Below are 27400 nucleotides of genomic sequence, written 5' to 3'. Positions count from 1 at the left end.
ATCAATGCATATATTTACACAATAAGTTATGAAAACAGACACATTGAGTAGACTAATTCATATGGTCTTTCGTTTGTCAATTATTTCGAATATAATGGAATATAGAATTTCAACTAGCATATTATACTCTGCTATGGATTTTAGCATAATCTGTGCATAAAACAAGAAAATGCAATAGCTTTTAAGAGGTGATGTTTAAAAGGTGTGAAATTAAAAGAGTAAATTTATTTTGTGATAGACATCACGCTATAACTAACATGATTAATAGTAAATTACAAGGATACACACTACATGTTTGATAAGGTTGTGGGCGTGCTTCTTCAGTCAATAACAAACAATTGAATTCAATAAGAACTACGCACATCAATTGTAGAGCTTTCACAAAAGTTAGGCATTAGTATAACATGAGTTCTAGACTACTTAAATCAAAAAATCATGACAAATGAACTTAACGAAAAGCAAATAATCGCCGTTAATAAGTTTGTTTGGAGCTTAATTTACGCAACAGAAACGATCCACTTATCGATCGTACGACTAAAAGTGTCAAAAATCAAACGCCAAAGCACTTCACAAAACCGAAATTACACCAAAGTAAAATTATAGTGTTTTGTGGTTTGCAGAGAGTATAATCATGGTTGTCATTAAAATTGAATTCTAAATATTGTAATATAATTTGCAAAGCATAATAATTTGTATTTATTTACACCAATGATGGTCGATTTTTGTTATGTTATGGCCACAGTTGTCAAAACTCGTGTGACGTTTAATCGTGTAAGGTGTATACATACATATTAATATTGTTGTTTTGTTTTCATTATATTTACACTGACTCATTTTTTGTTTAAACGTTAAGTTAAACACTATCACTCGCGATATACCTTCAAGCTGCACAACTTTTCCGGCCCTCTTGAGCGCCTTGACCGCTTCCTCGTGAGTGGCATCTTTTAGGTCCTCTCCGTTCACCGAGAGTATAGCGTCTCCCACGTACAGCTGCTCCGTGAGGTCAGCGGCCATGCCTTTGAAGATCTTGGAGATGAGGATGGGCATGTTGTTTTCGACGCCGCCTTTGATGGAGATGCCCAGGCCGTTGTTGTCCGACTTGACGACCTGGACGAGCCGCTTCTGGTTGGCGACCGAGTCGGGCACCTCGGCGAAATCCCCGTTTGGGGTCTCCGCGTTGTTGTTCAAGGTGCCGTTGAGCGCCGTAGAGGCGTCGTAGCTGTCGTCGAGGCACACGCTCAGGTAGTCGTCCTCGAGCCGGCAGCTGACGCGGTACCACGTGCCGCGCACCAGCGTCTCGAGGGGCCCCGCCTCCGCCACCGCCCCCGGGCTGCCAGAGCCGGGGCTGTCTCGCCCGTTCTCCACCATGATCCGAACTGCTGTCCGAGCGTGCGTTATCTGAACAGCATCGCAGACGCAGACGCGAACGCGAACATACGACGACGCGACCGGCCGCGAGCGCCGCCGCCGAGACGATGGGCCCCAGCGCCGCCCACAGACACAACACACCAGTGTTGCCAGCGCGCACAAGCGAGACTAGCTTCGCGGCGCTCCGAACTGCGAAATAATTCTATCTATCGAACGATCACAACGCATAAACAATTCCACGCATAGGAATGTTTGCAATTTTTTTATTAAAAGCACGGAATAAAATAATTATTAGGTAAACGTTTCAAGCTGGTCGAAAAATATCGCTTTAAGGCCAAAGCTGTCAGATCGACGCTAGGCGGTGCCTAGCGCCCGCGCGTTCAAACACACGAACTCGTTTCCGGTCATGCAAAAAAAATCGATAGTCAGTATTGAATTTAAATTATGCGATAGATTTATCGAATTTTAACATATTAGACCGATAAATTAAAAGCAATACAAAATAAATCATAAAACAGGGATGAGAAGAAAATACTGGTGCCTTCCTCCACCAGAAATAGTATTACTTTTTTTCAGATAGACACGCAAAATTTTAATTTTTCTCAGTTATTGGGAAAATAAATAAAATTACTCAAAAACAGTACACACTTCGTGAATCCTAATTATTTAAACGATTGAATCATAAACACTGTTTATTTTGTAGGGAAGCTAATTATAAATAAAATAAAGTTAATGAAGTTATGAACGACTTTGATGATTTTGGGTCTTTGACCTTAAAATCAAGCAGAGCTGTCCCGATAATGTTCAGCGCCCTGGGCTCTAAAAAACATAAAATTTTGATTGAGAACAAATTCTTAAGAGAGCTAAAAAATGTCATAGCGGATTTTTTTGTTTAAAATAAATCCATCTATTTTGTCCGAGGAAGTTAATGGAGAAAAAAGGTTGTTATGAAAATGTATCTTCAACAAACTATCTCGGACGTTTTTTAATAAGGACAAATTAATAAAAAAAAGATAGTCACAAAAAATTTTGTTTTAAAAGCATTTCGGTGTTTTTATTATATAAAAATATTTTTTTGCGGGAGTTAAAAAAAAGATCTTTTCAAAAAAAATGAGAAGATATTGATACCGTGCTAAATATAATTAAACTGCGCACTTATTCGGAGTAAATGGTGCCCCTATCTGTAACAAATGGCGCCCCTTTTGGAGCTGCTGCCCTGGCCACCCCCCCCCCCTTAGGTGTCAGTGCTCCTGTAATAAATAAATGTCCTGATATTTTAGTGCTCCTCGAAGAAAAGAGTAAGTGAAGTCCGATTCTTTGTAAACCCTTTTATATATTTTATGCGAGCGACTTTGACAAATTATGAACAAATTTATTTTGCCGAATTACGGCATTTTCCTTTTCTTGGTTACGCTACATTATTTCTGCCGCGTGAGTATTTATATAGGGTGGCAAGCTATAAGTTATTATTTGAACTGGTAGCTTTATGAATGGAGATAAGTCCTTGTTTCGAGCACAACTATAACCAAAAATATCATGGTCGTTACAAATGGCATTTTAATCTTGACCATGATGATTTCTATCTATTGTTAGTAAAAAAAAAGTAATCTACGTCGCTTTCTAAATGTTCTGGTGAATGTCTAAGTTCTAAGTCTATATTTTCGAAAGACTGGTGAATTTTAATTATAGGTGTTCTCGTCACACGTTTTGTTCAGTAGGTACTTGCTGTAATAATCTAGAAGTAACAATCCTACAATCAGCGCAAAACAAATCACACGGAACAAATAAAAAATGTAATGAACATTGTATTATAGTATCAATGATTAACTATATCAGATATCGGGCACTTAATAATCAAAATGTTGAGTATACGTTTTATCACCGTACGATTCAATTATAGAAAATTTATTGTTTTAAAGAAAATCATTTGTTAGAAATGAAACTAATAATGAAAATATAAGAAAATTATTATGCTGAATTTTACAACGAAAAATAAATAAAAGACTTTTAACATTGAATGAAAATAACGCTCATTTATTTCCTAAAATTTTGCTTTTTGTTAAGTCACACAAAATACGCAAATTACCTTTTCAAACTTAACCCCAAATTTGAAGAAAATTTAATGACATCTTAATGTAAAAAAATAACTTTACGTTTTCTTTTATTTTTTTCAAATATCACAACTGAATTTAAAATTCTTGATCTTCAGACAGATTTTTACTTTTAAGCATTACAAGAAAAATAACTTGTTGAACTTCACAAAGCTTATTAATTTATTAATATTCCGTTTTAACATGACTGGTTTTAGCTTAATACTTTACAACGATATTGCAATCTAAGAATCGATTATACATATTTGAATTATTAAACTACTTTTATAGCTTTTAAACCTAATTTTTTTTATTTTAATTACAATACATATTAAAAAGATGACTAAAAATATTAGAAAATAATTAATAGCGAAAGAATATCTGTTGACTAATCAATCACACGTTTATCTTTATATAGCATGCGAAGTTATTTTTGATCAAGTCACCTTTTTGATTAAGTTGAATTTGTGAAATTAGTTATAACTACGTGATTCGTAGCCTTGTCTGCGTCTCATAGAATCTAGTCGTCTCCGAAGATTTAGTTCATCTCTAGGTTTCGTAGTGGACTAGGGTTGCCGTGAAGTGAGAAGCGGCTGCATTATTGGTCTTTTAAGTCTCGATCAATTCTCGGCGTAATTTTGCTTGGCGCGAGTTCATATGAACTTGTGTGTTCCCTAAGTCGGGAATATCTGATGGAAGTTATTGATTAAATTCTAACGGAAGTATCCGATGCAGATTATATGTATAAGCGCTTAAATTCGCTAGTCGAAATCGAGGAGTTATTTTGCTCGGCATACTCTCGATATTGGAAGTAGAATATCATTTGTTACTTTTGCTGTCTTTCTATAAGAACCCTTTGGCGTAAACGTCATAATTTTAACAGCTGGATATTCGGCAGCGCTGTAATGGGGCACTTGTAATCCAAAGTTACGCATTTCACCGGCTTGACTGCACTTGTAAAGGCAGCGAACGAACTTTGTTTATTTATTATTTTTTTATTGTTAATCTTTCATTGCAGTTAGTGTTTCTTCTCGAGAATAATGCCATTCTAATTTTTCAAGAAATTTTATCTGACAAAAGTCATAAACTACCTCGAAATCTCCCAGATATTATAAACTTAATGATGGACTTTTTCAATGATAAAAACAAGAGGTGATAAACAAAATTAGTGACCTAAAATTAAAAAAATGCGTCTTCATGGGTGAAGGGACAGGTACAAATAATAGAAGATACATGGATGTTAAAATGTATTATTTAAAGAAGACGGATAATCTTGTAATGATGCCGATACATGGAAGTTGCAAAGAAAAAATATTTTAAAGTTAGTGAGTGAAAAAATAACTTTATTTGGAATCAGCATTAAAGATTATGTCATTGCTGTGAGGTTAAAATTAGGTAAACTCTCCCCAACTTATCAGCAACTATGCTATAACCACAGGCTTCACTTGGCGGTTTTAAAAGATCATTTGAGAATTTCGTTATAGATTCAGGTGTGGATGAGTTTGAAGAAATCACAAACGTAAAACTAGCACCAAGAATTGAAGAAACGATAAACAGGACTAGAAGAATTGTGAAGATTATTAAATATTCTGAGCTAAGCTCGAAATTTCAACGGGCAATAAAAAAATAAATCAAATCGAAGAAACCAGACATTGATGTCGTTAATTAAATATTTGCAAAATCCAGAATCTTTCCCCAATCAAAAAAAGAAAGAGAAATATCTAAGGTGGGGAAAGAAATTATTCGCAGATTATTTAATGGCTCGACGAATTCTAATGACCCTCGCGACTCCATTGAGTCATTAGAATCCATAGAATTCATTGTAGAAATTGAAAATTTATAATTGGCTCAACAATTAGAGAAAGACATTTCTTTTAGCCTTACAAAGACTAGTTTAAAAAAACCAACATCTTACGAGGATGTCCGATTCTACTTTAGATGGCATGTTTTTTTTATGGGGTTATTTTAAAAATAAAATGTAATAATTTATAATATAATAATTTATATATATAATATATATATATATATATATATATATATATATATATATATATATATATATATATATATATATATATATATATATATATTATATATATGTATATTAATAACAAATGGTTTACCATTCTTCTAGTTACTTTATATTTTAATTACATTCTACGATAATTATATTTATATGCTTAACTTTAAAAAATAATTACAGTAAATATATTTAACACATATATAAAAATATATCTGTAATACTTGACTGTATTACATACATATGTTCATTTATCAAAATTTCTCGAGAAATTTGAGAAGTGAGGTATAGAATTCTCTTTCTTGAGAAATGAATATCATCGAGAAATCAGAGTGCTTAGTTGCAATATAACAAGCGTTAGTTAGCCCAGCTTACAATCAACATATGCCACTATGCACGACCCAGCTCGATATTATTTTTAATTATTCATCCATGAGAATAGTAAAATCTAAGAAACCTAACCTTTGATGATCGATTGGAATTATATTTATATAATAATCACTAATTCTGGTCTCCCAGATACGATAGAAATTGAAAAACAGTTGGGTTCATATGGGATCCAAACCAAGTTTTTTCAGATATTACTCAGACTTTTACCACAGGTCTATCGAGCTGGTTCAGCTTATGATCCATTTGAGAATACATTTACCTAACCTGTCCGGGTCTCTGAACGTCACGTATGTCAGCATAATTAATACTTGTTCGGCAGATGTATTAAAATTGTCAAACTGATACAATTTTAATTTATTTCGCTTGTAACTCTTATTTGTTTTTCAAGTAAATCTCTTCTCACAGTCGGTTGGTCCTTACAAATATTTATTTATTCTACTTTTTCGGTCTATCTACCATGCATTATTGGTTGATAATGAGTATAGGGGATGTAAATTAAATTTAGTTTCCGCCTGGGGCCAGTTTCGATCCACAAGGTCAAGGCTGGCCCCAGGTTTGTAGATAGCTACTCGTCAAACAACCAATGACAATACTTCACTCTTCATTCGATCCAATGACCAATTCCTTACTTTCATGATATATTAATTTATTGTTTCCTTATAATAAATTCAAAACGCGTCAATAAAATAAAAACTAACATGATTCAGTCTGTATGTCTTTTATTCTTCAATTTACAATGATACAATAACAGTGACGAAACTCCACCACAAATTTATATTCCAATAATTATTCTAAGCAAAAAGTAACTATCATATACATAGTAATAATAAAGAAACACACTTAATAAGTCATTTAAATAATACAATCACAGATAATATAAATTATGTATGTATATACTTAATAAAATCCAGTTTTATATACACATATGTATATTATATTCTAAATAAAACATGGCAAGTAAATAATATAATACAGATCAAAAACTTCATAATAAAATTTAAGTAAAGGTCAATAGAATTTTTTCTATAATGAAAATACTTTTTTTATAAAAATACTATTTGTTGCTGATCTTAATTACAGGGCCTATATATATAATACATACATGCTTGGAATGGTTAGTATATTTTTCTAATATATTTAATATGTGTAAATAAATACAAATAAAATATGGGCGGTATAATATAGTACATTAGACTAACTTAAATAGGACTGTCGAGATTGAAAACAAGTCATGAAAATCTTCGCAAAAATAATTTCACTTGATTGATATTAGAATACCCTGATAACCTCATTAAGTAACATATGACTCAACGGGAACAAAAATAGACAACATCGTTATTAAAATTACAGGTACTTCATGATATAATATACAAGATCTGTTTAAAGTTGATTAGCTTTGGTCTTTTAGATTTACAAGGATTTCACTAGCACCATTCCGAGACAAGAACCTACCGCTATGCTGACACCGAGCGCTGCAGCCATCAAGGACGATGCTCTCTCTTTCTCGTGATGATCGACATCCCTGAAAAAAATCATATATTTCAACTTGATCTATCACTCATATTGTGTATTATGTTAAATTTACCTTGCTGCATTTATCATCGATATGTTGAGTAGATAACCATTAGAAAATGCAAATATAGTCATTAATATGATAAATCCCCAATCAGATTCGATCAACACTGGCAGATTTGAACGTGGGTGGATATTGCACATCATCATTAATGGTATCAATATGATTCTTAGGGAAGCAATTGTCGCCACAATCCAAGACTTCTTTTTAGGCTAAAAGTATTTCAATTAGTAACAAAATCCATAATGGAAATTAAAAAAAATTACATCGTTGGTTTGGAAGAAGACTATAATAACAAAAAAATAGTAATTTTAACAGGACAAAAGTACAAATACTATTATTATAAAAATATTTAAATGGTTCTTATGTAAATCTATAAATTTTTTATCTAGTCTTTTGCCAAGCTGATTATATTATATATAATACATACTTTCAAAGTCAAGCCAGCAACTACTCGCCCGGTATAGTCTCCACAATTGTAAATCAAATAATTGACGACCGGTACATAAAATATATCTGAAATTATTAATATACAAAATATTTTTTATTATAGTAATAAAAGAGTAATAAAAAAGGCAGCAGTATAAAAAAATTCTTAATATTCTACTCAATAATAAAAATAATCTTACTGTTCCAATCTCCTCCGGTTCCACTGTGATGAGATTCAACCAAAACGGTAACACTTGGATATATCGAAGTGGAAACGATCAACACGATTCCCAACGAAAAAACGTAGATCCATATTTTTTTAATGATATGCTTGTTAGAAATGATCGTCATGCGATTGTTGATCGACCCTCTACTCGAATCTCTGAAGTTGCTGTGCATGTAGTGCGTGAAGAACTCGATCTTCGTTAGATAAAAGTAAGACAAAAACGAAAATAGCATGACAAAGTCGCCGATCACAAAGTAGATCATTGCGCTGTGGGTTGCCGACACTTTGAACGCCAGCGATAAGATCTGAGCGACAGCCGCTGCAATACCTCCCAATGACTGACCATTCATAACTGCAGCCATGTATTGTGGATCAAATTTACCAGCTATTCCATACAAACTTCCACCAAACAAAGCACCGGCACCTGAAATAATACAATGTAAATCTTAAATATATATTATTTGGAGTAACTACAATTATAAAAAAATGATATTTAACTGTCTAAAATTGACAGGACATATTAACCCTAATTTCGCGCAACTTTGTGCACAAAACATCATTAAAATCAATAATGATAGCGATAACCTCAGCCCTGCATTCCGTAACTGATGGCAAGAGCTAACAGACGTATGTTATAAACCAAAATAAATGAATTTGGTAATAGGTAGTAATAATTAACTTATTAGAATTCTCATGAAATACAAGAAAATTCTTATAAGAACCAACAAAAATTGAAGATTTTATATAAACCCGCAAAATCAAATTCACTTGACATATTTCTACACTGTAGGTTCGATTTTTAAAATATTTTTACTTAATTGATAGAAATTGGAATAAAAAAAAGTATTCTTAGTCAATTAAGTAGTATATTTTGCCCCTCATACACTTCTGGTTTAAATATGGGTGTTTAAGTATATCAATAAATATTTTTATCAGTTAGATAAAAGGCAACATTACTCATACATACTCAATTATGGTTTTGATATGAAGCCGAATATGAATCATGCTATAGAAAAGATTTTATTTGCGTATTTATTGAATGACGCAATAAATGTAGAAAGGGCATATGAAACATGCATTTACATTTCTAAGAATAATATACATACATTAGGATATATTCTATTTCGTTTATCATTTACGTTTATCTGTATAGATAATGTAATAAATACAATTATTTGTGTGATACAAGTTACATTTAACCTAGTATTAGGTGATTATATTAATATAAAAGGCCACTATTTAAATAATTAAATCTTAAAAATATTTCTTTATATAAGTTGATTTTAAAATTAAAATAAATTAGCCAAAAGTAGTATAGGTGACTTACCATTGATCATTACAACTGTGATCATTGTGATGATAAAAAATACATTTTGCCAATTATCAGTATCCACTTGCACCAGTGCAGTTGTTAACAGAAAAAAACAAGTGATCAAAAACAATGACCCATTCATGCGAATGTATAGAGGAATTCTAAAAAAAATAGCAAAAGTCAGTCAATTGCGGACATATTTGATAAACAAACCCAGCTTATCTCTATACGCAATAGCTATCAAAACATACGCACACATGTCCATAAAACGTGTTAGCTATCAAACAAATCGTACTGGGAAGAGACGCGGCTACGTTCATGTAAGATGTAAATTCAGCTTGAAACGGAGTCTTGCCAATGTGAAGAGAATAATTTCTAGGGCTGACATCCCTGAATTTATACATCCAGTACTGAAAAATATGTTTTATTATATTGGTAGTAATAATTAATAATTATTTATTTACAACGAATTGGTATCGATTACTTACATCATTCGCCGTTATGAAAAAATTCCATGGCATCATAGACGTCATTCCATAAAGGTAAAACAACAAATAGACTATCCAATAGTCGTCTCTGGGCGATTTGGACTCGTCCGAGGACGAATCCACCAGCTCTTTGCTCTCGCAATCTTCGACGACAGCATCTTCGTGCTCAATAGATGTCTCTTCGACGATGGAAGACGACATCCTGCACAAAACAACCTTCCGTTTAGAGAATATATTCTCACTGACAGAATTTGGCCTTAAAGCCGTAACCTTCGACCATCGACAATCGATTGTGTATATTTTTATTAATACTGGTATATTATGACTTATAATTAAATGGTCAGAATTAAAATCAAATTTTGGTCAAAATAAAAATTAATTTTCGGTCAGAATTTTACTAGCAAAATGGTCAGAATAAAAATAATAAACGGTTATAATAAAAACAATTAAGGGTTAAAATAAAAATAATAAACGGTCAGAATAAAAATAATAAACGGTTAAAATAAAAATAAAACATAGTTATAATAAAGTAATTTGCTACCATAGTCACATATTTTACGCAGGAAACTTGAAGTTAACCTATTTTATTATCTCATTCCAATTGTGGTACTCACATATGCGTCTTCGCTTTTTGAACAGTTAAGTCATAGATTGGGTGATGCTGGACAATTACAAGATATACCGAAATGAGAATAAATCAATACAATATCATTAAAAAAAAGGTTAGGTTGTTTGGTTCTATAGTGAAAGTCGGCGCGAGCGGCAGCGAAACGCCTCCCTTTTCCTATATAAATTTGTAATTATTAATAAATAAAAACCATGTTATAAAATTATTTTTTGTTTTATTTTAGAATGTAACACTTTGATTATCATTCACCGTAATGGTCGTCGTACCGAAGGTCTAATAGTTGGTGTTGACAAGAGCTGTTGATTCAGCGTTGGCGCGTCAGAACTGTCAAGATGTAAACGACAGACGCCATCAAACAATTGTACCAATCTTAAACGATAACACTATTGCCAACTGAAAAAATTGAATCTGACCATGTGTCAACATAAATCTTACCATTTAATTTTAATTCTGACCGATCCTATTTCAATTCTGACCAATTAATATAAATTATGACAATCTAATATTTATTCTGACCATTTAATATTTATTCTAACCGATATATTCTGACCATTTAATATAAATTATTACCCATGCAATATAAATTCTAACCAAAACCATGATAAAATTCTGACCCGAAAAATACGAGCCGTATATATAGTCTTCCCACTAAATTTTATCTTATTATTTATTGTTAAGCAAAAATTTCTGATTAATATATAAACAACTTTATAATTAAATATTCTTACTTATATTCCATTTTGTGATTCATTTTAATTTATAAATTATGGTAAAACACTTCTAAAAATAAGAGTTACTTTTTTTAATTTCTATTATAAGCTAGACAAATTTATCTAATTAGATTTTTGGAGACGAATGGTGATGAGTGGCAATAAGACACAGATTGGGCTGCTGCAGTAGTATTTTATTAAGAAGTATACGGTTTACATAGTTATTACAATATATAGGTGACCGATTCGCTTAACACTGGCGCGAAGGACTGTCGTCACCGGCAAACTTTGGCGGGCTTGCAACGACGATAATAAATTTTAGCACTGTAACTATGAGTTTTAAAAGAAACTCTAAAAATATAAACTTTTTCCTTATTTTTTTATTTATTTGGTAATTTGTTTATCGCTACTTATTTAATACACTGAATTTGTTTTTTTTGTATGAAAAGTTGGATATAAAACCAAATTATCAACTTTCTGTGACACTTTTTCAAATTATATTAACAAATAACAATATTTATCAGTACAAATATATTTTTGTAGACCCTTAAAATATATTTTTAGTTTTCATGTTTGCACGAAATGTATGCAAATATTGTATTCTAAAATTCAATATAATAAAATATAAAACGACTGATTTTAACAAAATAATTAAAAACATTAGTTTATTTTTATTCAGTTCATTAAAAATAAAATGAATATTATTCTAATTTATTATTGACGAAATGGATTTATGTATGCATTAAATTTGTGTAATGGCCGTAATTCGTTATGTTTATATCACAAGTAAGTTGAACTGTCATCTTTGCTAATCTGTCATTCGATATTCGCAAAGACAAAATGGACAGTAAACGGGCGTCAAGTTCCACAAAACTCAAACATGATCATCCCGAAGAATGGCGCGTGCTTCTTAATACTCGAAAAAAGAAGCCGTTCAAAGAGATTCTACTGATCTTGATACTCTGCATACCAATAATTGCGCTGTTTAGTTTGCACATTTACGTTCAATTTAACAAACAAGAAAATTTTGACAATAATACGATTGATGATTATGTACGTAATATGAGAAGAGAACAGTTGTACAAACAGTTGAACGAATCTGATAGTTTGAAACTTGTTTGTTATTACTATCATCCAACATACAACGAAACCGTCGAGTTGTATCCCGAAAACATCGATGCTCATTTATGTACTCATTTGATTGTCGGATTTGCAGCCGTTGTCAACAATACTGTTTATATTGAAGAAACGTTTCAAAAGTCGATGCCGAACATTATGAATTTGAAAACTTCAAATGAGGATTTGTTGATATTATTCTCAATCGGAGGAGCCGATAATGAAGATGGCTTTTCTAATATGATCATCAATCACAGTAGCAGAAAGGTGTTTATAAGGTCCGTTATGGAAGTATTGCACAAATATGGTTTTGACGGAGTGGATATCGATTGGGAATTTCCTTCGACGGTCTTCGAACGTCGTCACTTTTCGAAATTACTCGAAGAGATACGAAGAGAGTTCTCGCTGCAAAACAGATGTTATCTACTCACAATAGCCGTCGCTGCTCCCGAACCGACTATAATGGCCGCTTACGATATTAGAGAACTCAACAATTACGTTGACTTTGTGAACCTCATGAGCTACGACTATCATTTGTATAATTCTATAACGCCTTTTGTCGGATTCAACTCTCCATTATACGCCAAAAAGAATGAAAAGTACTATTTATCGACGTTAAATATCAATCACAGTGCCGAATTTTGGGTGGAACACGGTATGGAACGAAGAAAAATAATAGTCGGTCTACCTATGTACGGCCACAGTTTTACTTTAGTTAACAGTGATAATAATAAACCTGGAAGTCCAGCTAAAGATTTTGGACATTTAGGTATTTCTGGGTTTGTACATTACGAACAAGTGTGCGTATTTCTTAAAAATTCAACCAACTTGAATATCACGTTTGACGATGAGACATTTTCACCTTATTTGTCTCAAGATTTGGAATGGGTCTCGTATGAAAATGTAATAAGCTTAAAGTTTAAGACTAGGTATATTAAAAAATATGGATACGGCGGAGTTATGCTATTTTCTCTAAACAGTGATGATTTCAGAGGGGTTTGTTCAGATAAATTTTTATTGACACAAAAAGTAAAAGAAGTTTTGTTTCAAAATGATTATAATTTGACATAACATTGTAAATAACAATAATAATATTTAGACTTACATTCCAAAGACTATGCCATTAGTGCCAAGCAAGTCGATTTGAATTGACCCATTTTTATCATAATAATGAAAAAGTGCATTTAACTTTTATTTCAGTATTTTTTTGGTTTTGAAAAATTATAAATTAAAATGTTACATAGTATATAAAAATATTTAGAATAATAATTTGATTCTAAAAAAACTTTTGTATTGATATTATGACCTAATTAACTGTTCATATATTTTGAGCATTTACCAACACGTGAAGTATTTTCTACTTATTTATTATAATATTTTATTTATTGATATTAATTTAAAGACACCAAAGCAAGAACATAACTGACATAAAAAAATGCAAACTTACCTGTATTTTTACAATTTACCTTGTGCTCCAATGGATTCTTTTTCTCACTTTAGACTTCACTCCAAAGTTTGAAGTTTTAGTTTGATTTCCGATCTATCATTAATTTAGTCCCATATTCGACTCTTGAGTGCAGCTGCAATCGTTTTTCTACCTTTTACACTAAAACTAAAAATTGTTAAAACCCACGGGATTCTTCCTCTTCCACGGCACTGCAACCGGTGATCAGTTTTGACCTTGTCCGTTTAAATCCTTCACCCTTTCCGATCCGTTGTTAACCTTTTTCAACTTATGCCCAGCGTCTTGCAGTCTTCGTCTACATAATACATCCATCGCCTTCTCGGTCTGTCCTTTGAACGCTTCCTCTGGGGTTTCCACAGAGTCATTATCCTTGGTGCTTTGCTAGTTGGTATTCTCATCAGACGTCCAACGTAGTTTTTTTTAGTGTCTGTCTCATTGTTTGGATATGACCTGTGGTAGATCTGTTGACTCGAAATCTACACTGATATTCTCTCAGTATTTCATTGGCATATTTTTCTAGCCTTCTATATATGACATTTGAGAATACTTTTTATGTGGTATACATATATAATAATACAACTGTATATAATACAACTTACATATTGTTTAAAGCGGTGATATATTTTTAGCATTTATCATTACATTGCGAATAAAAGTATTTGGTACTTATTAATTACATATTATTGAGCTATACATGTATATAGTTAAATACTTATCAACAAAACACATGTACAAATGAGAGATATAGGTTTAATTAACTCAACCAATATCTGCTTTAAAAATATAAACCAAATTGTCATTTCTCCATTTTATTATAATTAAACGTAATTGAGGTATGTCATTTATCTATTTAGAAATTTAGATTATGTTTATTGACTGAAATTAATATATGGATCAAATACTTATGTATGTTATACATTTTATAAAAATTATATATTATTAATACTTACGTTTATTATCTGTTAGTGAGTATTAAATTATTTTTAAATTGATCATTCCATTGAATATACTGTTGCCACAAAAATATTGTAATCCATTTATTTTTAATAATAATTTTAGGCAACTTATTCATAATTAATGTGACATTCTTATGACAATAATTGAACATATGTAAACGATATTTTACTTTTATTTTTAATAAAAACCATTGTTTGCTAGATGATAAAACTTTGTTATTGTCATAAATACCAGTTGGTATTATTACTACTCACCTAGTCAAATTGTACTATAAATTTTGTAATAAATAATCTGTGATTTTTTAATGTTCACCATTATTTATTAACAATTTATAATGGTTTTTTATTATTTATAAGCATAAAAAGTATTGTATTTTATTTTATATATTGTATACATAATTGTGTAATATTTTTTCACTTGAATATTAATTATATTATATATGCGTACGAAAAAACAAAATTAATTTTGATACGTTTTATTTATACATTATTTACATGAACAATTATTGACAGTTTATTTCTCTTTTATAATGACTTTTTGCAGTGAGGCTTTCGTAACTTTAGTTTACCATCCCTTTGACCATCCTCCGCCACCGCCACCTGAAAATGTAAATATTAATTACACATTTGAAAATTTTACTTTTTTACTCTTCCATTACAGAAGCATAAAATATATATTATATACATTAATGTCCTTTTAATCTTATTTGTCTAAAGGTCCATTTAAGTCTTATATAACTATGAACAAACCACTTTGCCATCCTCCACCTTGTTGCCATCCTCCACCGCCGCCTCCTTTCGGCCATCCGCCGCCGCCGCCACCGCCTCCTTGAGACCATCCGCCACCTCCTCCTCCCTGAGACCAGCCTCTGCCTACAGATGCAAGTTTAACTGTAAAATAAATAAGGTAATTAGACACCAATACAATTATTATTAATATTTTTTGAATATAATATTGCTTGATTTGTATTATTATATATATGCTAACTTCCTCCTCCTCCTGATCCATATCCACCGCCTCCGTGTCCTCCTCCAAGACCTCCGATGCTCAAACCTCCTCCACTCTTCCATCCACCGCCGCCGCCTCCGCTTTGCCAACCACTTCCGCCACCACTCTGCCATCCACCTCCGCCGATTCCTCCACCGCTTTTCCATCCGCCTCCAGATATGCCTCCCAGTCCTCCTCCGCTCTTCCATCCACCTCCAGAAAGGCCTCCGAATCCTCCGCCTCCTCCACTCTTCCATCCGCTTCCTCCCCCAAATCCTCCACCGCCGCCGCCGCTTTTCCATCCACTGCCTCCCCCATATCCACCGCTTCCTCCGCTACTCCAACCGCTGCTGGCAAGACCTCCGGACTTCCAACCGCCTCCTAAGCTTCCTCCCCCGAATCCTCCTCCACCTCCCGTCGACCAGCCGCCATGACTACCTCCAAATCCACCACCGCCTCCTCCGTATCCTCCTCCACCTCCTCCTCCGCCTCCTGACCAACCCAGTGAACCAGCACTGGTGGCGACTGCTAAAGCTAACACGCAGATGAATACCTAAATGAAAAAAAAGAAACATTTTTATCATCCATCAAGTGCAATACATACTGAGTGTTACACCTTATGAATACTAAATTTTGTAAACGCAAGAGTGTTTTGATTGTTTGTGAATTACTGTTTTATTTGTATGTAAGTATATTAACAATAGGTTTTCTGACGCAATCTGAATAATTGCTTAGAAAAAATGCAGTTTGAGAAATGACGGCACTACAGCTTTTTTCAGGAGATTAGCAAAAGTTAGCTAGTCTCTGGTCGTTTTTTTAATATATCGATTTCATTAAATTTTCTGGGAAAAATTCAAAAGGGGAGCAAATGTCCCTACTTGCCTCCCTACCCCCTAAATGGCGTTCCTTATTTTGAGATAAAAGAACGACAGAACTAAGCTTTGGGGTTTATTGTAACTAAAATACTGAAATTACTACATACATATACTAGTTTAACCGATAATAAACCATGTACGTAAAAGTAACGTAGCTGACCTAACAGACCAATAGTTTCAATATTAAAAGTAATATTTTGCTTACACACGTATTGAGAAACGCGCAAGTTTTGGCGCAATCTGTTTCGGTATAGAAAATCTTAAAATTTATTGAAAAATATAAAATACATTTTTTTAAATAATTAGCATACTTTACATTGAGTCACTCTTCTGTAAAGTAGGCTTTTTGCTAGAATTTCCAAATAAATTCTATATATCACAGAGGGTCTTATGATGCGACTTCAAAAGAATTCGGAATACAAAATCACCCTTTGTCAAAATGTTTATATATAAATACTAATGTATGTGTGTATATATGGAATATAACTGTGACCAAGATACTTGCCGTAGTTTTATTGTTTTCTAAAAAGTGATCTTACACATATTTTGTCAAAGTTTAATTTTTCATCTCGTTTAAAAATAGCCATCGTTTAAAAAATGGAAGTATAACAACTTTGTTAAAAATCCATTTATCCCTCCGTTAAAAAAGTAAGGATGGAAAACGTGTTCTATAATAAAAATTCTGTGGTTTATAACGGGTTTTGAGGACACGATAACTGCAGTAGTTTTAATCATATCGAGATTAAACTTACTCTAAAAATAGAGCTTGTAAATATGTCACTTAAGTTCGTTAACTAACCTAAAAACGTGGCTAAAAACAAAGAATTGTAATTTCGCTAAAAGAGATATTTATTAATCAATAAATAGGAAAAAACAATATGTAATACATACATAACCTAGTACTTTTATTGTTATTATTATATATATGTAACGAAATTTGTAAATAATATTAGTAACTAGTGTTGTCGGAAATAATTAGTGAATATTAAAGGAAGCTACAGATCTTTATAAAACCGTTATTGCCAAAAAATATATAACATCATTTCCCGATTTTAGTGAAACGTAATCCCAAGAAGTAGCAGCTAAATTTTAACTAAATATATAATTATATTTTACTAGGGCTCGTAAAAATCTAACATATATCATAATGTTTCCATAAACATAATTTCAACATAGTAGTTATCATTATCTCTGTAATTCTCTAGTTTTAAATTTTAGTAGATAACTCTGTTAATTACAATTAAGTATACTGAAACTTTTGTAAAAATTCAATCCTCTTATAATAAATGCATATAATTTCGTACTTAAAAGTAAATCGGACATAAATATATTAAATTTCACATATATATTTACAAAAAGTATAATATCGCTTGGCTATAAAAGTCAACTACTATTTCTTTAAATTATGCACCGTAATAAAGAAAATAAACCAAACTTTTGAAAATCATCGGTTTACTAATATTCTATATAAATTTGTTTTACTCAATTAGTTTTATGTTTGTGAAAGAAGATCTATGCATTATCCCCTATATATGTTTTTGGGTATAAATTAATATGATTATTTAATATTATTGATTCAATATTATCAGTTGATTAGTAGTAAAAGTATTAATATAACCATCCCATGTAAATTAATAATATCAACAGCAAATTCAATAATAAATAATATTGAGTTAAGTCTATATGATTGATTTTAAATTAACATGTTATTATTTATATTCACAGATTGATCACTTTTACTGTATCCACAAATCGTATGTATTATTTTATAACTATTCACTGAGTGTCTGATTATAAATTACCTTCATGGCTGTGGTTCAATCGCTTGGTGGCAACTGATGCTGATTTGAAGGCATCTCAGGCTTTTATACTCTATACGCCGTTGACAATGGAAGTGGGGCTGGAGACGAGAGGGATTCCTGGAGGCCACGAATTCCCCTTCGAGCTGCAACAAACAAAAATACCTCTCTAAAGACCATTACCGAACTTTCAATAGCTGTACGTACATTTTTAATATAAATCAATATTATTTTGAAAGGTTAAAAACGGACACTTTGAGATTTTCATTTGCTGTGTAATTTTGAAATCGCTTCGTAATATCACATACAGCGAGAAATGTGATATTATGCCTTAATCGAGTGAAATGTTGCAAAATGCAGGTCAAGTCTTGGATTGCACTTTTTAAATTATTTCTTAGTACATTTATTAATTTAGATTGTTATAGTATTATTTTAATTTGTATTATTATATAAATCGAATAACCAGATTTTAAATACAGTAGAAATTCGAAAGAAAAACAAGAATACAAAATAGTTAATCATTTCGTTTCTGCTGGGATTAGAAGTTTATTTGAATTTTGCCACATATTGTGAAAATAATATTATGTAATGGCAAATGTGTTAAAAATATGTAGTGAATTTAAAGCAGAGAGAAATGACAGTGTCACTGATTTTATAGGCACAATTTTGATAAACAATTTCAAAAAGTTTCCAGTACTGTTTTTTTAATAAAACAACTATATGAAACTCCGCGAGCCTTGGATGCCGAAAAATTAGGCAGGTGCGAGACTTTTTCATCTCAAAATAAGAGAAAATTCATTCTCAAGCTCTTAAAATGCATAATATTACACAAATTAAATTAATTCAAATCAAAAACATTTTAATACTTTAACTAGAGGTATTTAGTCCACGTCCAATTATTATATTTTAGTCCATAAAACTCTTTACTTTCCAGTGGGATCTATAACAATAATAATTTAAAAAAGTATGTTTTAAATTGCAATATCAAAATGAAATGCTTAAAAAATATTTTTTAACCTTTACATAATTATTTTCCTCATCTATTCATAATTTTAAATGTGTATTTTTCTAAAAATTAAATTAAATTATTGTTGCCTACTGACTGTGATTTCTTAATCACTTATACGACATCATAATTTTAATGACAAGCGCATGATGTCGTTACCAGTACGAGACTTTAGTTCAATCATATATAGACCCTAAGGCTTTTAATTTCTATGGTGTCTAGAAAAATTATTGATTATTACATGATTATAATTACATTAATCGATCATTACAGATTGGGTTTTCTTTCTCTCACAGATGAATATCTTATTGAATAATTGAAAATGAAATTGAGCTAGGTCATGTATAGTGACATATATTGTTTACAAAGCTGCAAAATTAATTAATAATTAATAGAATAGATTTCAGTATTGCTCTCACTACTTACTGAGTAGTCGATGATCATGTTGACCTCGTTGTAACGTATTGGGCTAACGCCTGTCATGTTGCAATGTTTACAATTGTTGTCAACCTTATTAAGCTATAATTGATTCAGATTTGACACTATTTTAAATTAAATATATTAGCATGCTTTTATATTTAAGTTTGTATATTATGGTTGTCTCTTTATAAGCGAGGGCATTTATGTAATATACAGATATAAATGTTGCACTAAATAAATTTCGATTGTTTCAAGAGTTATTGAAATTTATTTAATTAATATGTTTTTTTTTAATAAATATTGAATGTAAAATGCCATTGAAATTAGTAAATGACGTATCGACTAATTGTATAAGTGTATTTTTTAGTCAATAATAATAATTATTAAGCACATATTTGTCTCACAATAATCAATAGAAATATTTTGTAAGAATTCACCATTTCCTCGTTTAACAAATATTACAGTCTCCTGTGACCTCGGCAAATAAAATAATTATCAATGATGCACCATTATAATTACCTTTTGTTCATTAGTGGGTTATGTTTATATTAAAATTGTCATAAAATTAAAACAAATAAATTTAAACGTGAAGGATCTCGCGTTGTTACTGATGATTAGTCATTGATGATTCGGAAAATCCTAAACCATTTTCTCAATTCATCTCGAATTTTTTACAAGTGTGTATCACGAAATACACGACTCTGAATGAGACAAAACGAATGCGTGTGACTTATGTGTAATATTATAACTATTCGTGTTGAAATATCGGTTTGTTGGCACTATGCCTTTTTGCCTATTCGCGAATACAAAAATGTAGTACTATAAACAATTTATTCAACTTGATCCGTGATTGAGATGTTAAAACGAAGCGCGAGGTCATTTGCAACAATATAATACATGATTCTTAAATATAGGTATTTTACAATTAATAAACAATGGTGTGATGAAGGTCATTTTTTACAAATTTCCAAAAACATGTATTAGTTTTTTTTATTTCACAATATTGTTAGAAATTTTCTAGCAAATGTTCAATGTTTTATATGATAAATTATATTAACTATTTCAACCCTAGTCACCTTCTCTGTTAGATCGACAAGACGATTAACACACGGGATTGCTACATATTCATACTAAAACACTAAAACGTATATAGACAATGTATTATACATACATATATATATATACTATAGAAATGTCTCAATTTATTTTTTGCACTTGTGATGCAATTTGATTTGATGAAAATAATGACCCTAAATAAATTTTAAACATATCATATAATGAGTTAGAATGAGCATAAAATAGTCTTTCTTAGACTTGATAGAATATTTAATTACTCAAATTAAAAGCAGTTTAGAAAAAAATAATTAAAAAATAATAACATAGTACTTAAAGTACTGACAATATATTTTAAACAAGACTATACTTTCTGCAATAAATATGAAACCAATATTTTTATTTTTATTTATTATTTAGCTAATTTTCACGTTTTATTTAATTTATTTAATAAATCTAAGAAGAAATATATCACTACAGAAATATTGCAGAATCGAGCGTTACTATTTTTATTTTAAACATATTTTTTTATTACAAATCTGGCCCTAATTACTTGACATCTTTTCCCAGTGTGTCATGATGGCTATTATACAAACAATAATTAAACCATTAAATATTTACAAAAAAAACAAACACACAAACAAATGGTGCACACCTAAAATAGATGAACACATCAGTTTTTCCTGCTCCTTATTGCTATCGCTGAAATATGCTTGTCTTTGAAAGACGGATTGTCGACACTGTCCTTTAGTTACTTTACAAAGTGTCCGAAAGGGCTAGACTGGTAACTTAAAGTGCGCAGATTTAAGTCTTTATTTATAAAAAATGCATAATATTATTTTCAATCAACCCAAGCTGCAAAGTGACTTCTATTGCTTATAAATTAAACGTACATAATAATTTATAATTTATTTTATAGCTACCAATTAATACTTGTGGCTATTCATTATGTCTGATTGACTTACCCAGTTCATACAGATTTACACCGTTGTAACACATTGGGCTTACGCCTGTCAAATTACAACGAAAAATATAAAAAAAAGTGCTTCATTTAGTTTCCAACGCTCTTAGCAAAAAGGCACTATGATACAAGTACGAATACAACATTTAGTTTTTCTTGTAGAGATATCTAAAAAATATCTAAATTCTCTTCATCGACAAAGAGCATTTCACATCTGGGATTCCAGACAATGAAATTATATTCTAAGAAGCTACGAACTAAAGTATCGTACAGAATGCGAATCGCCAATTTTTTTTATAGAGATACGCGCTCCGCATATCAAAGCAGAGCATCCTCGACGCCATATCGCAAACATAAAAACTTAGACGGTTATCTGCAATATATAAAAAGGTTAATCAAATTGAAATCTTGAATATTTTCTAATTTATTGAACGTAAAATTCGTTTTACTGTGTGGTTTTATTGGTGTTCAATATAAGTATTCCAGCGCTTAAGTTAAAACCTCTTCGGATGTTCTAAGTGCATGTTTTCTTTCGATTTCAGGTCTAAGATGATTCCTAAAGAGATCTGCATACGTTGTACTGGTACTAGTGTTTTTCCTAGGTATATACATATATATGTATACAATTGTTTTCCAAAATTACTTTATTATAATCTTTCACCACTGTGTTTTGTTAGGTATCCTTTATCTGTCTTTCTTAACACAGTAAATATAATTTCTTCCTGTTATCAAACCGCGATTCTTTTAAGCTGGGTAGTGGTTTTTTTCAGGTCAGCACAGATGTGCTTGCACTTTTTTATTATTTTTTGTAACTGACTTCTTTGTAACTTCTCTACGTTTATAATATGAATGAGATATGACCATATTGTATATATATGTAGAAAACTAATATTTTTATAAACAGGTCACTAAATATGATTGGAAATTTTATGGTTAAGCTACTTATTATTTTTGATAATTTTATTATTGAAAAAAACTATATAAATATATTATATATTTTAATGGGAAAATATTAATTTTGTAGTAATTTTAGTTTTATTTACAGTAATGCTCCAAATCTCATATGAGACAAACATATAATTTTGATAATATCATTGTTGTATCTGCTACCTTCTATACATAAATGAGTCAACCAATTGTGTTTTATAAAATGAATATTAAGTACCCTTTTCTTAATGTGTATACTAATTTCATAAGAATTCGGAACCATCTGGTTGTTGTAAATAACAATAATACTATCAAGATCTAAGATAGTTTATATGTGTAACTCAACAATATATATTTTACGTAATATATTTTGTGTGTTCTATCTATTTTAATACAAAGGGAGAGTTGAAATACTACTACATATGTATTACAATATAACTTTTATAATACATGTATGTAATTTATTTATTTTGAGCCACTTTTACTTGAGCATTGTTTCTAAATTGACAAATTGATTATTTTTAAAGATATGATATTTAGAAACATATGACGCCATTTAAATTATAGCTTATTGTTTTGTCTAGAATCTGTAGTATATGTATATTTTCTATATGTGTAGAAATTAAGTGTAAATGAGTTTTAAAAAAACGTTTTTTTTATAAGATAAATCCAGACGAATAATAACACTTTAATTAAATATAATACATAATTCGTATAGGTATGTTCTTGTTCGATGTTAAATGCTCTAATACTGTATTTTAATAATTATTTACTCAGCAGTTAATAATCTTGTACACAAGTATCATAAAAAATGTGCAATTAAATCCCCTTAGTTCAAAGGTGAGGGGTCTACCATCCGCGGATCGAACTGAAAGCCCTTGACCTAAAACCATTGATAAACTGGTTTTAAAGCAAAATAAAGGAAGAACATCCACACTCGAAACTTGATAGTATCTTCTCATTTAAAAAAACAAGTTCGATAAACCTGTCATTGTAATATTTTTTTGAGTATAGTTTACATACAAATATTATACTCACTCATTTTATTATGCGTTAAACAATGATACGTGAATTATATTATACGTAGAATAAAAAATCATACCGTAATATAAGTTTCTTTGGTTTAACATTGAACTTTACTTTTTAATCGTTATGACTGTTTGATTAACTAGTTTTTTTCTCACTTACATGATCAAGGTTATATTTTCAATTTAAGGATCAAACATAACTGAAGATGTTGTATGTTTTATTTTTTATCTGATACCGATCACGATTTCGCAATGAGAAATAAAATACAAGTAAAAGTTCATAATGTGCAATAATAATGTTAAATAATTGTTTTTGGATTACTTAATCGTTGATGTATAATAATTGTAACAGGATGACTAGGCAGATTGCTCTCGTGACTTTCCATTATCCGTGAAAGGTTATTTGTTAATCTCATGTCAAATAAACTAACGTGAACGATTAATGAATTCGCTCACATCGAATTAGACCTAATAGTATGCACATTTAAATGCAAGAGTTATATATTTTATACTTTCAATGTTATTCATTAATAAAATTGCAAACCATCGGTACTCGAGCCACATATAATAATTGTACTGCTGAAATATGCCGATTATATACTAGTCTAATAATATTATTTTCAAACCCTAATAACAATAAAAGCCTCAAAGTCAAAGTCAAAGTTTTTGTGTTGTGGGAGTCCCTGCATTTGTGCTCTATCTCCCTGTCGGAATTTATGTTGTTAATGTGTCAAAAGTAATGATTAATTAATAACGAACAATGATGGCCCCAGCCGCGCACAGCGCGGCTAGGGCCAACACTATTCATGCGAATAGAGGTTTATGTTTTAAATTTTAAGATGTCCAGCGGATGTGGATTTCCGTAAGGGTCCCCCGATCTACAGAGGTTGTTGATAGTGCTGTTGGGGTTTTGTGGCAGTGACTTAAAAAATTTTTCCGACAGTTTCTGTATATACTCCATGATTTGTTCCATGTCCGTGTCTTTGTGGATGTCGGAGTTTCTCACAAACCAGGGCGCGTCGGTGGCCTGTCTGAGGACTCTGTTTTGGACTATCTGGAGCCTTTTCAAGTAGCAGCTCCGAGCGTATCCCCAGACCGGAGCAGCGTAAGTCATCACGGGCCGGATGATCATTTTGTATATCAGGAGCTTGTTCTTCAGTGAGAGACTCGACCTCCTTCCTACCAGAGGTTGGAGGGCGGAGACCCCCGCCAAAGTTTTGCTCCTGATGTTTTCTATATGCGGTTTCCAGCGCAGTCGTTTGTCTAACGTGAGCCCGAGATACCTAGTCTCGTCGGTCCAGGGAACGGCCGTGCCGCACATTGTCACATTGCCCGGCGTCTTTTTGGATGCGTTTTTGGAAAATAAAACCGCAGCACTCTTCTTTGGGTTCACGGTGATCCTCCATTTGCTGAACCATGCTTCCAGCTCGTCGATGTAGTTCTGGAGCCTCTCCACTATGAGCTGTGGGCTTCTAGATTGAAAAAGGATAGCTGTGTCGTCCGCGTACAGCGCTATTCTGGCCCTCCTGTCGACCGGTTTCGGTAAGTCCGATGTGTATAAAGTATACAGGAGTGGTCCTAGTATGGAGCCTTGGGGGACTCCTGCAGCTATTGGCCGTATCGCTGATATTGTGTTCTCGTTTTTGACACTGAACTTCCTGTCCCGCAGGTAAGACGAGAGTAACCTGCAAAGAGAAGAAGAGACATTTTGATTGATTAATTTGTGAAGCAAGCCGTCATGCCAAACCCTGTCGAAGGCTTTCGCAATGTCCAGGAAGATCGCCCCCGTCGAGAGCTTGAGTGAGAAGCCGGAGTTGATGTACTCGACGACTCTCATCAGCTGGTGTACAGAGGAGTGCTGCGGCCTGAATCCATGTTGTTCATCTGGAATGATGTTTTTCTCAGCAATGTCCTCTTTGAGCCTTCTTTCGATGACTCTTTCGCACACTTTTCCAATTGTCGACAGTAGGCTAATGGGTCTGTAGTCTTCCGGTTTGGTGCCTCCCGTGTTGGGCTTTCTTATCAATATGACGGTCGCCGTCTTCCAGCCTGTGGGGAAATGTCTGAGTCTTAGACACGAGTTTATCAGAATCGAAATAATCAGATACCCCCTCTCCGGTAGGAGTTGTAGCGCTTTCGGTTTTATTTCATCCGGGCCTGGTGCTTTATTGGCTCTCATGTGTGAAATGATGTCTTCTATTTCCAGTGGGCTCGTGTGTCTGATGCGGTCGCTCGGTGGTGTTGACATCTCGTGGAGCACTTCGTTTTCTATCCTGTCCACGAACAGAGGATCGATGTTAATAATTGTGGGGGTGAATTGGGACTGCAAACCGTCTGCGAAAGCTTCCGCTTTGTCTTCCGGGGTGACAGCGATACTTCCGTCGGGTCTCTTGATCGGTGGTACGTTGGTCGATTTGTTGCGTAGCGCCTTGGCCATTTTCCACAGTGATCCATCGTCGGTGGCCAGTGACTGGATTTTTTCCTTCCATTGGCTGTTTCGGAGTTCCGCCAGGGTAGATTTTACCTCTCGGTCCAGTCGGTTCAACTCCGCCTTGTCCGAGGGGTTGCAGAACTTTTGCCATCGCTTTCTTGCTTTGTTCCTGTTTCGTATGACCCGCCGGATGCTCAAGGGAATGGGAGGGGTCAGTTCGGGGTCGTAGGGAGAGGAGTTGGACTCCAGCGCCTTGCGAATTTCCGTGGTGAATTTATTTGCGGCTGCATCCAGCCCGTCGCACGTCGCTAAACATACGGGAAGCGTCAGGAAGTCGTTTGCCGTCTTCTGGTACTTCTTCCAGTCGATGCGATTTCTGGCGATGACCGGCAGGGGGTGATGTGTCGTTTTCAGGATTAGGAGCACGGGGTTGTGATCGGATGAGAGCTCGTCTAGGTTTGTCAGCAAGTAGGAGTAGTGGACGTTTTGGAAAAGCGCTATGTCGAGGACGTCCGTCCGGTGCGGAGGGATCATGCTTCGGAACGTTGGCGTAGCGGGTGCGTCGACGTGGGTCGGGTTTGTCCTGTGGGTAAGATAAGTGTTTAGTATTATGCCGTTTTTGTTGCTACTGTGTGAATACCACGCTGTGTGTTTGGAATTGAAGTCGCCTGCGATGATGGTCGGGATGTCTGATGCCAGAAGCGAGTCGAGATCTACGCCCAGGAGGGTTTTGTTGGGGGGGTTGTAAAAGGATATGAGCCGGATTTTTCGGTCGTCCGACAGTTTGATTATGACTATCGTCGCCTCGGAATGACGGAGAGGTGGAGTGGGTTCTTTGTAGTGTTGGACGGTTCTCGACACGTAAATGGCCGTGCCTCCTCCTTTCCTGTCCTTTCGGTCGTCTCTGTGCAGCGTGTAGTTTGCAATCTTAGCCCAGTAGCCCGGACGCAAGTGCGTCTCGTTCACTAGGATCGCTTCCAGTCCATGGGTTTGAGCGAACACTGCGAGCTCGTTACGCTTATTCTGTAGTCCGTTGGCATTCCAGTATGCCGTTCTGAGTTGGGTACCTGAAACGAGAGAAGAAAGCATTAATTGCGGATTTTAATCATTTCTGCCATCATCGGGATCATGGCCATCATTG

General features: G+C 33.0%; 4 protein-coding genes across 4 annotated transcripts; 1 reads left to right on the top strand and 3 right to left on the bottom strand.

Annotated features, from left to right (window-relative positions):
* LOC148230728 (beta-1-syntrophin-like) lies at positions 1-2374 on the bottom strand. Its single transcript, XM_088193941.1, has one exon. It carries the CDS (start codon positions 1366-1368, stop codon positions 697-699), a length of 672 nt encoding a protein of 223 aa, XP_088050067.1. The 5' UTR covers positions 1369-2374; the 3' UTR covers positions 1-696.
* A 4196-nt stretch (positions 2375-6570) lies between these two features.
* Ent1 (Equilibrative nucleoside transporter 1) lies at positions 6571-10139 on the bottom strand. Its single transcript, XM_088193937.1, has 7 exons — positions 9897-10139; positions 9664-9818; positions 9424-9569; positions 8071-8520; positions 7872-7957; positions 7454-7653; positions 6571-7390 (listed from the first exon to the last, which is right to left on the bottom strand). Exons 1-7 carry the CDS (start codon positions 10095-10097, stop codon positions 7279-7281), a joined length of 1350 nt encoding a protein of 449 aa, XP_088050063.1. The 5' UTR covers positions 10098-10139; the 3' UTR covers positions 6571-7278.
* Positions 10140-12017: 1878 nt separating this feature from the next.
* Positions 12018-13963, top strand: Cht11 (chitinase-3-like protein). The gene has a single exon (XM_088193938.1). It carries the CDS (start codon positions 12075-12077, stop codon positions 13419-13421), a length of 1347 nt encoding a protein of 448 aa, XP_088050064.1. The 5' UTR covers positions 12018-12074; the 3' UTR covers positions 13422-13963.
* A 1268-nt stretch (positions 13964-15231) lies between these two features.
* On the bottom strand, positions 15232-18547 carry LOC148230725 (uncharacterized). The gene is made up of 4 exons (XM_088193939.1): positions 18437-18547; positions 15760-16312; positions 15522-15662; positions 15232-15371 (listed from the first exon to the last, which is right to left on the bottom strand). Exons 1-4 carry the CDS (start codon positions 18440-18442, stop codon positions 15337-15339), a joined length of 735 nt encoding a protein of 244 aa, XP_088050065.1. The 5' UTR covers positions 18443-18547; the 3' UTR covers positions 15232-15336.
* Positions 18548-27400: the final 8853 nt, after the last annotated feature.

Source organism: Plectrocnemia conspersa, unplaced genomic scaffold (assembly GCF_051122295.1).
Source record: "Plectrocnemia conspersa isolate PC_06_02 unplaced genomic scaffold, ASM5112229v1 ptg000010l, whole genome shotgun sequence".
NCBI lineage: Eukaryota > Metazoa > Arthropoda > Insecta > Trichoptera > Polycentropodidae > Plectrocnemia > Plectrocnemia conspersa.
This window is presented reverse-complemented; position numbering and strand designations above follow the sequence as displayed.